Here is an 18080-nt window from a genome sequence, read left to right as displayed (position 1 = left end):
AATAAGAAACAACTTCAATGCAGGAAAAATTCTAGGTATTCCACATCTTGTTTCTCAAGTAAACCATTACAAATTACAGTAAGTTTGCATAATGTTATAATCTTCAGTTTATTATCAGTGAGAAATGGTATGTATATTTAAAATACTCTAGTAGTCAGTAATAGTTATTGTGTCTAGTTCTTGCTTCCCAGAAGGCAGAATCTCTTTATTCCATATGGTGTTCAGTAAGTCTGATCCTCTGTAGTCTTTAAGCATGCATTTTTAATGTTAGGTCTGTCCCCTTTCCAAACTGAAAGCCTGCTTCTCTGAGTGGAGAGCTGTCTCTGAATGTTTCTTGCCGGGTCTCTTCCGGTTCCCAACAGCCTTGACTCCTGTCTGAGATTAATCCTTCTTGTTGACCTGTGCCATCAGAAGCTTGCAGAAACACCACCTCTTAGATTTTTATCTTTGTGAGTCAAGCTGCTTTGGATACTGCTTGGAAAATACTGCAAAATTTCTTTCCATGGTGATAATTAAAATGTATTATGATATTTATTAAAGTCTCTTTCATGCTAGTAGTAGGCAAGTTTGCATCTACTTCTTGTTTTAATACCAATTTTTCATTAACATTAAACATGAAATGAAGACAATTGCTGTGTATGTGCGTCTTGTTTGTGGGGGGTGGGTCTTGGGGTTTTGGGGTTGTTTTGAAGACCACCTTGGGGAAATGGAACTTGACAGTGAAAGACCACCAAAACACTCTTGCCCGTAGGACATGTTGGTTCTGGGCTCAGTGAACTTCGTATGTCATCTTCCTCAGTTTGAGTTGTTTGGGGAATGTTTTTGGGGTTTTTTGGGGGACGTGAGGGTGGTGTTCCTAGCTCTAGTGGCTTTCTCTCTATAGAGATAATCAGCTTTCAAGAGAAAATGGTCTCTGCTTTCAAAAGCAGCCTGCCATCTATAATTTAAACTAACCTTTCTAATGCTGCGCTGAATCAATGGGAAAGTTTCTACTAGTGGGAGAAACTTCTTGCTCTGAGACAAGGAGAAAAATGTACCATTTCTATGTTCAGTGTCTTTCAGGCTTTGTTACTGTATCTGCTTTTAAGCCTCAGCCACTTGTTAGGAGTGTTTGCGAGGACATAGAATGAGTGTCAGTCACACCATTGATGCATACATTTATTTAACAGCTCACTCCCAGAGATTTTGCTGCTTAAAGAAAAATGGTGGGTGGGTGTATTCTCCTTCGGGTTTGGGTTGACAATTTGTTACGGAGATGTCTATGTTCTTGCAGTTACTGTATGTGCAAATTCAGAACTCCTGCCTTGCATTCCTGTTCTGTAAATTATTTTGCCTTTGTTGCTATCTCTTTTGTGTATACTTTTCCACTCAAATTTGTGTTGTCTGTTCTGCTCCTTTCCAATTTTAAGCTAATCCAGCAGTGAGGTAGTTGGAGCTGTCATCTCACAGGTTGGCAGTATGCCTTACCCATGGTTTGCCAAATGCATGGCAAGATTTCCTCTACCCAAAGCAACTGAGCTGGATCAGCTCACATTTTGGTTGCATTTATCAGATCTTCTTCTCATTATGAAGATGGACAGTGTTGGTACTTCTTTTTTGTCTTGATAGTTTATTATTTCATTTCCAAATTGCACCAGTTCTTCTTAAGACACTGTATCATGAACTCTTGTTACTGTTTAAATTCGTTTGATAGGCAAGATCTTTGTTCAGATAGGTTCAATATGGGTTCATTTTGTTTTTCAGAGGTCTCCTAGGACCTACTCCCAATTTGCTAAGGATTTCTCTATTTTAAAACTAGTTACATTTCTCACCATTTTATTTCCCCAATCTGCAGGAATAATCCCAGTGCTGTGCCTGTTTGGGAATACCTGCCGCCCCCAACATTTTGCATCTCTGGACTTTTGATTTTTGGTGTGTTTCCCCTACCCCATTTTGGGAAGATACAGAAAAACAGCACAAAAAAGTGAAATTACTGTGTTGCAACTGATTAAACTCTACTAATTATCCTTGAAACCCTCTTTTTTTTTTTTTTTTTCTTCTTTTTTTCTGGTAAGAGTGTATTGGGGTCGGGGTGTGTGTGTGTTAAATACTTTTTTTTTTTTCCCCAAGCTTTTTATTAGCCTTATTTCTTCATGACAGCCATCATTAATATGTAAGACTCCTTTTGGAAATACTATCTGAACATGTGTCAAGTAGAAGTAAAACCACATGCACATGTGTTTTGTTGAGAAGATGGTGTGGACATGATCAAGCTTTTCACCTGTGCGTGTGTGTGTATATATATATTTTAAATTATTTTGGCAGTCTGTTGTCACTCTTCCATAACTTACAGTCTCTTCACGGAACAGAATAAAGTTAATTTTATACTCTTTGTCCTACACACTTGAAAGTAGAGACTCACATAGCATTTGTGGAAATGCAAGACTCTCTTGCTTATAGCAGTTGACAGAGTGGCAGGTTAATCTCATTTTTCTTTTCCTCCTGGAAGTATTTGTGCGTACAAGTCTTTTGTGGGTGTTAAAACTTGTGCTGTTATGGGTCAGGTTTCATGAGCTGTTTTGAAGTATCAAGATACTTCTTAAATTATTTAGGTTTGACCTGTCAGTATCATTAAGGTTTTAATTTTCAAGAAACATGATTTTGCTTGAAATAATTTTATCTTACTAGGTAATATAATTGGTGTAAAACATTCAGGTAAACATTGATTTGAGAGCAGATTTAGCTTAATTTAATATCTTAAAACCTGCAAATGTGTTGACTTGGGTAAAGCTGTGACAGCATTTGGCAGTCATTTCAGCAGGTGTTTGTATGAGGATATTAACATGACGCACACTCCTCCAAATTTGTTTATTGACTTGAATACTTCTACCATCAATAAATGTGATTATAATGCCTCTTATTTGTGTTAGATGTAGTAGCTGATACAGTTGCGCTTTAAAACCGGGTTTTCCAAAACATGTTTGAGGCACTGAGGTTCTGTATTTTAAAGTTGGTTTCTCTACTTCAAAGCAAACGTGTTTGTTATGTGAGTGTTTTTTAGGGAAGGATTTTCAAAATTCAGCTGGTGGAGTTCTCAAGTCTGTTTTGAGTGTTGCCAGGTTGCTTGCTTAGGGAAAGGTAATGTGCAGTCTTCAGGAAATAGTACGTTCTGAGAAGTACTTATCTCAAAGCTGGTATTGTAGCTGTTGAGTCTGTTCAGACCTTACAGTGTGGAGCATCTGGAAGGCTAAAACCAAGCACCAAGACTGCTTCTGTAACAGATTACTTAAAACTCCTGGCTTTCCTGATAGTGTTTCATTTCACAGTAACTACAAAGGCCACGTATCAGTTGTTAATGGCCCTGAAATGTTCTAAATCTATGCAGGAGCTGGTCAGTCCCTCGAAGGTGTAGCTGCTGATGAGAAAGAAGTCATCTAACTTGCCTGAGTCTGCTTATCATTTCCTAGCCATGAAATTATGTGTGTGCAATTAGAAGGCTTAGGCAGGGCCAGGCTGGGTGGAAGCTTTTGGTTCCTAAGGCACTTTTCTCCCCATGAGCCGCTCTCATGTTATGTGAGCCGCTGTCATGATATGTTCCCTGGTGCCTCCAGGCCAGCTTTGCTCAGTGGTGATGGGCACCTTGGCACATGTGTGTGCCCTGGGCACCCTTCTGCTTCCTGCCTGCTGCATGGATTTGTACTTTCCCTCAGTGCCCTTCTCTCATCTTTTTTGCCATTCAATGGAGAAAAAGATGACTTTAATTCTTTGGATAACTGCTGTGAATTTGAGTGAATGTGTACATATCCCTGAATGTCATCTGTGTTTGAAAAGTGATCTTCAAGTGGGACTCCTGCCATCCTCACAAATCCACTGCAAGAAAATGAATACATTTCTTTTCTGCTTAGCTAGTCCTTCAGTGTTTCAGCCAAACTGACCTTTACTTCCATTTTCCCCCACAGGCTTCTGCCTTGTCTTTCCAGCAGTAGTATGTTTTGTCCTTGGTTGCCTCCATGGGTTTACTTCTAAAGACCTGACTGGGGTTTGTCTCTGCCCTTTTCATCGCCTATCAAGGGATCAAAATTCTGTCCTTTGATTTATTTCTTTTCTTCCTCCTATTTTCTTTGCTTTTGCTGTGTTTCATGTGGCAATTCTGAACTATTGTACTGACCATTCAGAAGGGGGTGGGGAGCTGTCCTTTTGTGTCTTAATGCAAAACAGGAGAAAAAGCGTAAGGTAGGACACTGAAAATCCCTGAGTAGCATGCTTCTGGGGGTAGTAACAGCAGAAATCACAATTGTTGTATCGGATATTAAATAGACATGAGGGGTGAGAAGTGGATACGTGCTGCAGTGTTCGGGTGCTTTGCTGTCAGACAGCCTTGCTGCTGGTGGTGTCTGCCTGTATTCCTCATGGTGGGGCCCACCTCGAACCCTGCCCTGGTTTCAGCTGTAACAGTTATTTTTCCTCCCAGTAGCTGATGCACGGCTGTGTTTTTGACTTTAGTCTGAGAACAATGCTGATAACACACCAGTGTTTTAGTTGCTGGTAAGTTATGCTTACTCTGATCAAGGACTCTTCAGTCTCATGCTCTGCCAGTGAGGAGGGGCACAAGAAGCCGGGAAGGAGCAGAGACAGGACACCTGACCTGAACTAGCCAAAGGGGTATTCCATACTACAGCATGTCATGCCCAGTATATAAGCCAAGGGAGTCACCCAGAAGGGACCGTTTGCTGCTCGGGTAGGTCTGGGCATCAGTCAGGAGGTGGTGAGCAGTTGTATTGTGCATTACTTGTGTTTTCTGGGCTTTCATTTATTCTCTTGTTGTTTCCTATTATAATCGTTATTGTTGGTATTCTTTCTTTTATTCTTTAGTTATTAAACTCTTCTCATCTCAACCTGTGGGGTTTACATTCTTTCGATTCTCCTCCCCATCCCTCCTGGGGGGGTGAGTGAGTGGCTGCATGGTGGTGATTTACCAGCTGGGTTTAAACTGTGACAGACCCACTGCTCCTTTTCTGCCCTGATGCATGAGGGAAAGCTGGGAACTCTTCTGTAGCACTTTCTCTCTTCTATCTGCTGGTATCTTGTTAAATTGTTCATGTGCTTTTGACAGGCAGGTAAAATTAGGTAACTGAATTGTGAGTATACAATGGGTCTGCTCTGGGGTCAGTAGCCTTCCACAGGTGTGCGATGCCAGTGCTGGACCAGGCACTTCTTAACAGGAAAATGCACTGCAGTTCCTTTATCACTGTCCTGTAAGTTTTTTCCATAACGCATAAATACTTTGCCTTCATAGGCAGAGAAATGCTGAGATGCTAGTGAGGCACGTCATGTATGTAGCAGACAAGGAGAGGGCGAGTGAGCTAGCTTCTAGCTGAAGTTACAGAGGTTGCCTCTGTTATTTTAAGAGAGTGGTGGCTTTTTGGTAAAAGTTTAACAGTTCACTTCTGTCCTTAAATCCTGTGCTATTGCTGCAGAAGGGGTAGAGGGGTGGTGGTTCTTCCCAGTTGTGTGGTCTTGTCCCCTCCTTGCAGAGAGCAGGAGTAGCTGCTGAGCTGGCTGAAGGCTGATCATGGAGGTGCTTCTGGCAGGGCTGGTTTTCAGGGGGATTAAGGAGCTGATGACGCTCTCCTAGATTGCCCTGAGCTGACTGTGTGAAGTGGCACACGTGCCACGAGCTAACTTCATCCTTTCACCAGCTTCTGTCATCTATTTAGATGTCCTGGCAGTCTTTATGATGAGAAATTTGGACCAGAAAAGAGCAGGACACTGGAATAGCTTTTTCTTCAGAATTTTGTTGGTTAGCTGTCACAGATGTAGCAGCTTGAGCTATGATGGCATGCATCCCATGTAAATGAAGTGGTTTATAATTTATGTCAAAGCTCACCCCCTCCCAACAAAACAACCCATAGGAAAATCATGATATTGGGATCATGACGGGGACCTGTAGAAGTTTTAAAATGGCTTATATTTGTGGTTTTTAACCAGACTGGTTTAATATTTGAAGGATAGAGGGGTTTATGGGGGGGCGGTGTTATTGGTTTGGTGTGGTTTTTAGTGTTTACATCTGTCTCCACTGAAATATATTCAAGAAAACTGTTTACTGAATGGTATCGCTTTTCTGGCTATCACTTTTACATCATACATATCAAACGAATAAAAAACTGCTTATTCACCACACTTCCTGCACTTTTTGGTGGGGTGTAATTTTTGTTAACTTTTAAGGGTTTGGAGAAAATACACTGTTTTACAGCATAATTTAGGTAAACGGACTGTTTGTATTTAAAGCTGTCTCCATTTTACAGAAGCATTTGTATGCTGGCCTAGGCTATTCCTGAAATGTTTGGGGAAAATGCTGCCTTGAGTTTTGTACTAAATGCTGTGTTTACTAAAGGCTTTCTTGATAACACCTGGTTAATAATTAAAGCTCCAGTGTTCCTGGTTATGCTGGTAGTGTTAGGTCAAAAATTTGAGGTGATGAGGTTATGGAATTAGCACAGTGAGTGCAAGCACGTGCTTGCAGAGAAACTGAAAGCCTAGGTTTTGGGGGGGGGGGGGGGGATGTGTGTTTGGTGGTTTGAGGTTTTTTGAGCAGCTTTTGGTATAGCTGCTGTGTACATATGAGAAGTTATTTCATGTGTACTTTCTCATGTAATTTTATGTATGCTGTGTATATATTCTGATTTCCCTGCGCTCCCCACCAAAAGTCCTCCGTGCTCCAGCACTACTTCCCCGTGCTTCTGGCTGGATGTCTATATCTGAAAAGTTCTGTAGCCTTTTTCTGGTATAAACCAAAACTTCAATCCCAATTGGCAAATTCTCTTTTTTTTTTCTGTTGACAGATGATGATGTACCTGCAGATATGGTTGCAGAAGAATCAGGTCCTGGTGCACAAAATAGTCCATACCAACTTCGCAGAAAAACTCTTCTACCTAAAAGAACAGCTTGCCCTACAAAGAGCAGCATGGAGGTAACTTGCTTGTTTGATTTTATATAATTGTAAAGTAAACCTTACTGGTTTAAGAACAGCAAGAACGGTACTTTTCATAAGCCACCTGATGATTGAACTGATTCTTATTTATAGGGTGCCTCCACTTCAGCTACTGAAAACTTTGGTCACCGAGCTAAACGTGCAAGAGTATCTGGAAAGTCCCAGGATTTATCAGGTAATAACTTTTTATACAATAAAGGGGGTGGGGAAGAAGGGGTGGAGACATCACTTAACTTCACACACCCACAAACCACCCCCAAACTTAGATTTCCTGTCTGCCCTCCAACCAAGAAACAGCAGTGAAAAAACAACTGCAAACTTGTTCTGAACTTCAAACTTGGAAGGATGAATTTAATCTAATATTTAGAATCTGATCCTTCAGTCTGGCATGTTGCAGGCACGTTGGTTTGGGTTTTTTTGATTTTGTTCTGGTTTTGTTTGGGTTTTTTTTCTCCTTGGAATGCTGTGTAGATGTATCCAACCTACTGTTAGAAGCAGTAATGCTGCAGTGGTGCAGCACTCTGACTAGGCGTATTTACTGTTTCTCATGTTGATGTATTGTTCCAGTATATTGTTTAGAGATAGTTTCAGTGTGTCATTAGAGCACCTAATTGTGGAGAGAGGGAGAGAATTTATGTGTGCTTGTAAGTAAAAAAAAATTACACATACTTACTGATAGATACTAATATATATGTACATTGTATAATAAGCACATATGTGCAGTACATGCGTATATAATTATATTGTGTGTGTGCATGCACATATATATATTTATACACACACACACACATACATAGACATACATACCCTACTTGTTCTCTTTTTTTTCTGCATCATTTTTTCAGTCTCCGTTTCTTTTTGTCTCCTGACACACTCTTTAGTTCCAGGAGATCTGCTGTCACTCTTCCCTGGAAAATCAACACCAGCTCTTGCAAACTCCCATTGATGTGGTTTCTGTTGCTTTTCTTGTTTGTTGTGTTGGAGGTTTTGATTGTTTGTTTGTTTAGGGTTTTTTGGTTTTTAGTCCATGTCTCCCTTAACTTTGTGAATTAAAACTGAGCAGCTGGCACAAGGCTTTGGTCCATTTTGATTGCTTCTGTTAAAGTCTGTTCTTTCTGGCTTCTCACCCTCTCCATAGCTTAGATTTTCTCTTTCAAGCCCCCCATTAACTCTTATCATTTCAGCAGCTGTTCAAGAATCATTTCATCTCAGATTTATATCCTTGAAACAACCAGAACTAGCTGAACATCAACCTGTGCCATTCTACTTACAGTTTCATTTCCTGATTTGATACCTGAAGCCTTGTGCAAACTCGCCTTGTCATAGACTCAGTTTCTCTTGCTAGTTCTTAGGGTTTTTTTTCAAGGTCATTCACTTTTGATGTGTTCTTCCTTATGCTTGTACTCATGTTCTTGCTTTAGAGAAGGTATGTGATTTGACTCCTGTGGTACAAATTACAGGATGAAAGACATTGATTTCCAAAGGAATTCTCCATGTTGTGACTGCACATTCCTTTTGTTACATTCTTGAGTTCATGTGGGGAAAGATTGTGGGGGCTTCTCCAACATGGAAGTACCAGAGGAATTGTAATCAATGATTTATTTTTATTGTACTTTTAAGATTGTATTCAAACCAGTTGCAGTCTAACAAGAGTGTCCTTCTTAACCCATTTTCTATTAATCTCTTTCCCCGTATGAAGGATGGTTATTTTTTATTTTCCCAATTAAGTTCCAGAAGTAATCTTCTAAATTTGTACAGGTATTGATTGCAGTGAGATTTCCCCATACACACACAGTTTTTGTTAGCATAGATAATGATAGCTGTTGTGACTGAGTTGTAAGCATGAGACTTTCTGGATTGCCACCAGTGGAGATTGTATATTGTCATCTGGAACATATAGCTGCTTTTTTCAGAACTGTGGATGAAATGAAAGCGTGGGATTAGAAACACAGGATCGTGTTGGTGGAGAACCGTTCCTTCTCACATGGACTCTGAGTTAAGGAAAATTTGGGTGGAAATGAAAGGAGAGATGGAGTCAGTTAGTTTCCAACTGGATTGGAGCCAGTAGCTGGAAAAACAGAAGACTATTCCTTATTTTAGTACTGATTTCAGAATTACTGCTGCTGAGAGTTGCCATTTCAAATTGTAAGGGGCGGGGGGGAGATATCAGTCTCTGATACTGTCACAAAGAACACATTAGAATTTTGAAATACTGATGTGGTTTTTTTTCCTACCATTTGCAGCTCTGTCCTGTGATGGGCAACAAGTTCTTCAGTCCTGAGACAGAAAGATCAGTGAATATACAAGAATCTTGATGGGAAAGCAACACATAGAAATACAGGAAAGAGAAATTTTAGAATACAAAAAAATACAGAAACCAAAAATTTAGTCAAGAAATAGATATGATGGAGCTGTGCTGCTTGCATCACAGCTGACTGGTAAACCTCCAAAGTCAGCATTTGTTACATCTGTAGAAAGCATTTACAGCATTTAGATCTTATTGATCCAAATATTTGTTTCATATGCTAATATAGTATTTATTGATTTACAGAAAGATTGCAATTCTCTACACTCTGACAGTTTCCTTACATTATCTCAACTGTAAATATATGCTTCTGCTTACTGGGATATTTCAGTCTTCACTGCCACTTGTCATTCTAATCCAGGGTTTTAATCATTTGATGTACTCATCCTTTTTGTTTATTACTGTGTAGGTTCCTTCCTCTCTTGCTTTAAGATCACTATATTTGCATAACCATTTTATACTGGGCAGTTCTTGCAGACTTAACCATCTTTGGCAGGCTTCAGTTCAGAGATGATTTCTTTCTTTTCTCTGAACTACAGAGTTTCAGTAGATACTGAGAACCCTGAGTTACTGGATCACTCATCGATTATTCTGTGCATTAGATACATGCACTGCTCATAGGTCATAGAACTTAATGCCTTTCAAATTTATATTTTTCTTTTCCTATTGATTTATTCAGGTATTTTTCCCAAGAATACTGCATGCTGTATTTTCTGACATATTTCTACTTCTTAATAAGAAAGTATTTTTACTAAGTGCCTTCTTATGGAACAAAAGCTGTTTGTCTCAATCTTCTCCATTAAAATGGACATAAAAGTTACCACTACAAGATATAACTTACAGTTTGGGTTTCATGAATGGCATTCTTGGTCTTTGTACAAAGAAGGTAATTAGCTTTCAGGCAGCTTTTTCTGCACTTTGTCTTGGTATTACTGTCACGAATTTCTGTCTGTTAAATGGTCAGGATTGAAACTGAATTAACTTCACGCATATCCTGTGGAAAAAGAATGACATAACCGGTTGTGGTTCTGATTTTCAGTTATCTAGTATATTAGCACTTTATCATAAATCATAAATAGTTCAACTGTTAGCATCTGTTAGGGCAAAGGTAAAGATTGGTGATTTTATTTTTATTCTTGTCTATTTTCAGCACTTGGGAAACTGACAATTTTATTATTATTTTTTAAAAGTAAGAATATGCATTTATATGTGTTTAACCTTCACCTTGTCAATGGCCATAAAACTGTCAGGAGTAGCAGCACATAAAAGCTTCTGATTTGATGGCCAGATAAATGTTTAAACCATTTTGGCTTATTTTCGTAAACTGGCTTCGACAGATTATGGAAAGACACCCAAAAGGTGAAGTGTGAATGTATAAAAGAAAAGCGTGACATTCTCTCTTGGACCCAGGTGGTATTCAGGACTTCACATTAAGAAGCAAATTAGTTTTTTGTCAAATGATACTGGAGAATTCTACCTAGTAATCACTGTATCGGTGGTTTGAGTGGAGGAATCTTAAATCAGCTACTGCTTCTGAATTGATTAGAAGGGCAGTTTCAGTCCCTCATTTCTGTGGATTTTGGATAAAGGTGGGTTAGGATAGCAAGCACCTCTAAAATCGTTGTCTTCCTTTTGCAAGCAGAGCCTAGGCTTCCAAGTAAATACAATTCAAAAAATTGCTGGGTTTGAGAGACCTTATTCTGGCTTTATCTTTCTATTTATTATAATTGAAGAAGTTTTTTGGCACTTACAAGGTTAGTCCCTACTCTTTGTTGTAAGGAAACGCATCTGGGTTTCAATTTCTCTCTTGAGATGGGGCCTAGATACCATGAACCCCACTGAGCTGTGGGGGGCATTACACTAGTGAACTTCCCCTTCAATAAAAGAATAATCAAGGTCCTAACATATATAAACTTAAAGGAAGAAAAATTTCTGCAGTTCATTTCGGAAAGTAACTGAGTGTCTTGGGAAGATCAGATTGTATGCCTCAGGGGTTTGTGCGTTAAAAGGAGAAGACAGGTTGTGGAAGGCTTTAAGGATTTGCTGCCTTGCATTCACAGTATCACATTTCAGCTTGTGAGACAGTAGAAGACTGTATCTCCACATCGACCTGGAAAGCTACTGGAAAAAGATGAATTCAGAAGGAATGTCCAATTAATCCTGTTACACATTTCAAGGGTTATTAGGACTGTAGAATGAATTGCTGCTGCTTGTTTGACACAGGGAAGAACCTTTATATCTTCAGTGGAAAAGGACCTTTTAAAGCTAGCATTGATCATGTGCATAATACTTTTTTGGTGATACCCAGCCATGCTCACCTCGTGGACTCCTGGTATATGGTCCCCAGACTTTGGGCTCCTCAGGTGTCTCTTGAGCACGAGGCCTTTGCAGACTACTTGCTCTTTATTCATTTTGCTGACTTCCTGTCTTCAGTCTGGCTTGTTAGATCCTGAAGGGAACTGTCTTTGCCAGTTTCTGGGCGTTCATTCCTGTATCCTTCCTTGTGCTAACACTTCTGTAGCTTGCAGTGAGCTACAACAAGGAGCTGATCCAGAAAAAAAATAGTTTAGGTGGATAAGGATGAGGAAAAAAGGAATCTGTTTTACTCTGCCATGGTCAGGGCTGCCATCTTAAAAGATACTTTGGGAGCTCATAGCTGTGGGCATGTGGAATAGTGACCCTCATGCCTTTTGTACAGTGTAGCTTTTTGTTGAAGTGGGCTGTACCTATAGCTTATGACTGTAAGATGTATTACTGTTGAGAGCAGTCATCATCAGTCCATTAGATAAATGCCCTCCTAACATCTTAGGGGAAATCAGTATTTGTGAATCACCCAGGTGATGCTTGTATAATGTATCTTGTACATGTACCACCAAGGTGATGCTTGTACAATGTATCTTTGTACATGTACCACCAAGGGAGTTCAAGGGTCTTGGGAGAACACAAACTGCAGATGGGGTTTCCCTATATGAACTCTCATATGTAGAGCATGCATGTGCCCAAGAGCAGGGGTTTAACAAAGCACACTCACGTTGCCACACAATACAGGAACAGTTTCCTCAGACCTCTCTCAGGACATACATCTGGCAAGGCTAATGCTGCTTCTGGCTTGGATTTTTCATTTTAAAAGAGGGCGTAAATGGGAGTAGGTGGAAGAAGGAGACTTGAACTGTTGCTGGCTACTGGTTTCCTGCATCCCAAAAGATGTTCTCTTTCCTTATGTGCACTGAGGGAGAAAAGGAGATTTTACTAGTAGCTTTTTGAGATAGTCACTATTTCTGAGTAAATTCTTTTGTGTTTGAAAGCATTTGCAGAGATGTTGATGTTGGGATTAATTATTGTTGTTGCTATTGTCACAACAAAGCTAATAGTGAGGAGCCAGTAAATCTGGAACATACACAGTAGCCTTCTTAATGTCTGCCATTGTATGCACATTGATTCCTTCAATAGAAAAGGTGGACTAAGCATTTTTGAAAGAGGAAGACTGTAATTTCTACTTGAATCCAGAGTCAACTGTTTGCCTCTTTTATGCCTTAGCTTTAGATGAAAATACACTTCAAAAATCAAAAAAAGCTGCTTTGAGGCTGTTGGTATTTTAAATGGGAATCTTTCAGATGGCATGTTGATGATCTGGTTTAGTCAGAATTTGGGCTGGTTAAATATGTCAATGATCTTACATCGATTACTGTTCATTAGCAGCACCTGCAGAGCAGTATCTTCAGGAGAAGTTGCCAGATGAAGTGGTTCTAAAGATCTTCTCCTACCTGCTAGAGCAGGATCTCTGTAGAGCAGCTTGTGTGTGTAAACGCTTCAGTGAGCTGGCTAATGATCCCATTTTGTGGTAAGTGAAATGCTATTGCTCATTATCTTGAGGAAAAACTAGATGTGCTGCATGAAATGTCAGTACAATAGAAAAATTGATATGTTGGTTGCAATTAGCTGATATAAAGCCAATTGTATTTTAATACGTCTGGCTTCAGTGTTATTTGTAACTTAGGAATGTCTGGTTATCTGTGTGAAGCAGTAAAACTTTTATTTCTCTTGTAGTGTAGATACTAGTTAAATAATGACTGTCGTAAAAATCAGTGAGGCATTCCTTCAGTAGCCACTTTCCTTCTTCCCCCCTCTTTAACCTTCTTCAGGCTTCTGCGGGTATTGTGTTGCTGCAGAAGAATCAACACATTTCTTAATGTTACATGCAAGTTTTGCCTAGTGTTACTTAGATTGCTTGTTTGGTTTGGTTTAATAATTGGATACTCAGACTGGTTCTTCCCCCATATGAATCCATCTTACCCATGGGTTATTGAGAGCTTGGAGAAATGGGATCTGAATTAATATTTTTTTTATAAGGGAAAAATTAACACCTGTTTCTTAGCCTTTTATTTTTATAAAGAATAAGATTTTAAGAATAAGAATAAAATTTCAATATAACATGGCAAAAATGCCTTCCTCCCCACCCCCTTCTCTCTTTTCTCTCTTACTGTCCTAAAGACAGTTTTGGAGATGTCTTGTCAGATGAATTACAACTACTGAGATTCAGTGCCATCCTGTAAGTCTGGTCTTAATATCAGCAGGCTCAGGCACCGCTATTATTTGTATTCTGGCACTAATCGAAAGAGTCCAGTTGCTGTGTGCTATTTTCTTCTTTCTAAGCTACTGTAATGTGTCCACTAATGAACTTTTTGGAATACAGGGCATAAGTTTGTGAATGCATCGTTATTTTTTTTCCAGCTTTTTTTGGCAAGGTGAGAAGAGGTGGTGATACAAGTTTTGTTGTTCTTATGCTACTAGCTTTTCTAAGTCTTAAAGTAATGCTGAAATTAATGTACAATTAGAATATGATTTCTCCAGTGTAACTAACTAGTTAAGTTTCTCCATGGCAATTACATATTGAGAACTCTTCTGCTTGGATCGTGAAATACGTGCCAGGATTTTTCTTAGAAGTACACAGAAGTTGGTCTAACAGGCAAAAACAATGTTTTGGAAGCATTTGGTAGTGATCTTGGTCAAATTTACTGTCACAAACTGGCAAATACTGTTGAGAAAACCCAGTTTTTAACATTTGATGTAGATATTAAAGCAGAATAGTAGTCAGAAATATGCTAATTTTCTTTTCTGCTTGACGCTTCTGCTCAGGAAAAGATTGTATATGGAAGTATTTGAGTACACTCGTCCCATGATGCATCCTGAACCTGGAAAATTTTATCAGATTAATCCAGAAGAATATGAACATCCAAATCCCTGGAAAGAAAGCTTTCAGCAACTGGTAACAGTAGCATTCATTTATATTCCAATTTAAAGATGGTTTATACAAGAACCCCAGCTTTTGAAATATGGCTGATTAACAGTAATGATTTCAAGTTTAGTCTTTAAGTTGATGGGACTGAGGTGGTAGGGAGAGATTCTTGTGTTATGCAATAGGGGGATATCTGAAGTTATTTCATGGTTTGAGGCACACTTTAGGGGGAGACACATCACGGTAAAGTGGAGCACTTGAACATCCAGCTCTTCTATGTCTTCCTCATGTTTTACATTACTGAAATTTTGTGGAAGAGATTGTCATGGTCTGTGGTTTGCAAATAAACTTTGAATATATTGTTGCTGTCATATATTACTAAACTAGTGTGCGTGCTGGTTGTCAGATTCATATGCATTCCGTAGTAAACCAAACAGTATATTGATAATATCACTTAGGCTTAAATAGGGATTTACAGCTGATGTGGCTGGATCTGAACAAGTTACCTTTAAGGCATGTGATTGAACCTCCAGTCCAAAGTCTCAAAGGTATTGTAAAGATGGCTTGGTGTAATATCTGAAAAACATAAATAAGGGAAATATGTATCCAGGTGCGTATATTATACAATGCTATGTGTGACTGGTTAGTAAAATTCTGAAGCTTGTTGAGGGCAAGGTTCTTCATTCTGTACTGCATCAAAAGTGAAGGTATAGGATTCTTTTTCCTTTGCCATAGAATTGTAGTTTGTTTTTTGTGGCAAGCTGCTAGAAAATCAAAAGATGGAAATAAGAACATCTGCTGTGGAGCAGATAAGGTACAAGAGGCTTTTTAGTCACCTCAGAGGCTTGTGGTTATGTAAGTAGGTTAGCTTCTTGGCTTAGTCAATCACTTAGGCTCAGACTTTTTGTGATGTTGCCATTTCAAACTGAGCGCCTAATATGGGAGGTCAGAATACTATCCTTAGTCCCTGGAACAAACTGATACCAGCAAATGGCTTATGAATTAGGGAATTAGTAGATCTCTTGTTTGTGGACTCAGATCCACCTGTCTGCAAGCTTATAAACTATTTTCCTTGTTTCAGTACAAAGGAGCACATGTAAAGCCAGGTTTTGCTGAACACTTCTACAGTAATCCTGCGAGATACAAAGGAAGAGAAAACATGTTGGTATGTTTCTAAAGCAGTTGTTAAGAATATTTCTATATCTTTGCATAGATACTTCCCTGTAAACCTGTCCTTTTTCTTCTAGTATTATGATACTATTGAAGATGCTCTTGGTGGAGTTCAAGAAGCTCATTTTGATGGTCTTATCTTTGTTCACTCTGGTATATATACTGATGAATGGATATATATAGAATCTCCAATCACCATGATCGGTGCAGGTATTTAATCTTTGTCTCAAAGTATGACTTGTGTTAATTATAACCTTAATTACAAAGATATTCTGGTTTATTAAATATCCAGTATAAATGCTCATCTTTCTTCATCAGCTTAATAAGTATTTTCTGTACAAGTGTCACAAACTAAAAGGTAGGTGATGCTTCAGATTGAAGTACCATTGTCTGTGTGTTAGTTCTTGGAATAACTTATTTACCGTTTTATTTCATTAGGATTAAAAAATGAATTTGTCAGGAAGTATACTGAGTTACATGGCTGCAGTTGAAATTTTCAGGTGGCTCTTATGAAATTTGTTTATATATAACCTATCGCCCAAGTAGAATCCAGCAGTGGGAGCAAGCTGAAATTAGTATCTGTCCCATTTTCTTCAGCATCTTAATTTCATCTTGAGGAAGGAAATGAGAGCATCCAGCAGAAAGATTCTGAGACAGGAAGTTCTTTTCTCTGTTCTCCTCCACAAAGGAGAACCTTTGTGGAAAAGGAAGTGAGACTTTTGGAATAGGAAAGATTTAGGAAGTTGGTGTAAGCTAATACATCTGGATAAAAAATGTGGTGCTTGTGGAGCTGTCTGCTTTTCCTGTCCCCACTCTGAGCATGGTAATCCCAGTAGCATGATAGCATGGTAAGAATTTCAACTGTCTTAATGTCTGGTACACACCTAATTTAAGGGTTCTCAGACCTCTTGCTCCTGTGGTAACCTGAAAGTTATTTTGCTCCCTGCTTTTTCTGAGATACTGTCTGTCTGGGTTGGGGTTTTTTTGTTTATGTGGGGTTTATTTGAGATGGTGTGTTGCTTTTTGTGGGGTTTGGGGGTGTTGTTTGTGAGGATTTTGTTGGGTTTTACTTGGTTTTTGTTTCTTCCAAGTCCCTCTTTTCAGGTATCTATCTGTTCTGAATACCAGCTGCTTTGTTCTTCAGCAAGCTTATTCTGGCACTTGCCTGAGTTTCACAGCCTTGGCAGCAAGAACAGTTTTGAGCAATGCAGTCAGATTGTTCCAGTGTTAGCCTTAAAACTTGTCCCTGCAGATCTGCAAGGTGCAGCTGTGTTAGTGTGTTAGTTTGTCAGTTCATGACTACATTTCTGAAGCTCATATCCTAAACTTCCCTACTTACAGTGCTTTGATTTGTGCTGTGGAGACATTTTGGAGCACAAACTGGATTCCTTTTGGGTGAGACTAATGTGAGACATGTTCCTGGAATACTCTTATTGCTCTCTAGTAGTTGGTGTACATTCAGTGAGAAGGACCAGGCTAGGACTTGTCCAAAGTCAGTGTCTCTTCTACCCTCCCTGTCCTGCAACACATGTGGTGTGGGTCTGACCCACAGGACTACTTCACTCTGTAGTGCCACTCCTGTCATGCTGCAGTGCTTCCTAATGCAGACGTGGCCTTAGGCAAATAACAAAATAACCCCAGCATCTGTTTTCAGATGACAGTTATAGATGCCAGTACAAACAGGGCAAGTTGTATTCCTGAAGTGCTTAAAAATCCAGAAGAAACTGGATCAGCACTGACCTAGGATATAAAATTTCTCTATTACTTCATGGAACTTGAAACGACATGTTTGATATCTGGTTGAACTCCTACATGTTCTCAGGCTCCTTTTAAGTTTTGAAAGGCCCTCTGCTTTCTCTTCCACTGGAATTAATTAAGTTATTCAGGAAAAACAGCTATTTTAACTACAATTCTTTAAAAGCAAGGGATCTGCATTGTGTATTTTTGTAACAGAAGAGCTGTCTTGGGGAGCAAAACCTCCAAGAGGAATCCAGAAATGCTAGATGTATTTATATTTGTTTCTGGCACTGCTGACTCTTCACTTCCTCAGATTTTCTCCACTGAATGGTGAGTGACATTGTAGAGGGAGTCAATTTTCATTTGTCTGGAAAAGAAAACAAATTAAAGTGAACCACTAAGACTTGGAGAACTTCCTCTTCTCTCTTCACTCTGGCATGCTTTTCAGAATGGTGGGATTAAGGCAGTACCAAATCTCTCCGCAGTTCTACTCAAATGTCTTTAATAGTTTCTTCTGCTGACCTCTGAAGAAGCACACTATTAGAAATGGAGTTTTGCATACCTCGAGCTTTCAAAAAGCTTCTGCTTTCTCATATTAGTAAAAGTGTTCTTGCAGAATAATGCCTGGTATTCTTGGTTTGTTGTTCTATTGAAATTTGGGG

The 18080-nt window shown here is 39.2% G+C and overlaps 1 protein-coding gene across 3 annotated transcripts in view; it reads left to right on the top strand.

Annotated features, from left to right (window-relative positions):
* Window positions 1-18080, top strand: part of FBXO11 (F-box protein 11) — a 76637-nt gene that overhangs the window by 33262 nt on the left and 25295 nt on the right. For 2 of the 3 annotated variants that reach the window (XM_061475366.1, XM_061475368.1), the window contains exons 2-7: window positions 6822-6949; window positions 7064-7145; window positions 12972-13116; window positions 14412-14541; window positions 15593-15676; window positions 15759-15891. In XM_061475366.1, coding sequence (XP_061331350.1) covers window positions 6822-6949; window positions 7064-7145; window positions 12972-13116; window positions 14412-14541; window positions 15593-15676; window positions 15759-15891 — 702 coding nt within the window. The remainder of the gene's footprint in view (window positions 1-6821; window positions 6950-7063; window positions 7146-12971; window positions 13117-14411; window positions 14542-15592; window positions 15677-15758; window positions 15892-18080) is intronic. The other variant, XM_061475367.1, reaches the window with a different exon arrangement.

The sequence above is a fragment of the Pezoporus flaviventris genome, unplaced genomic scaffold, assembly GCF_033815535.1.
Source record: "Pezoporus flaviventris isolate CSIRO_AGI_PZ_B2104156 unplaced genomic scaffold, CSIRO_AGI_Pfla_v1 ptg000083l, whole genome shotgun sequence".
NCBI classification, from domain to species: Eukaryota; Metazoa; Chordata; class Aves; order Psittaciformes; family Psittacidae; genus Pezoporus; species Pezoporus flaviventris.
The sequence above is the reverse complement of the archived record's forward strand: the minus strand, read 5'-3'. Positions and strand labels throughout refer to the sequence as shown.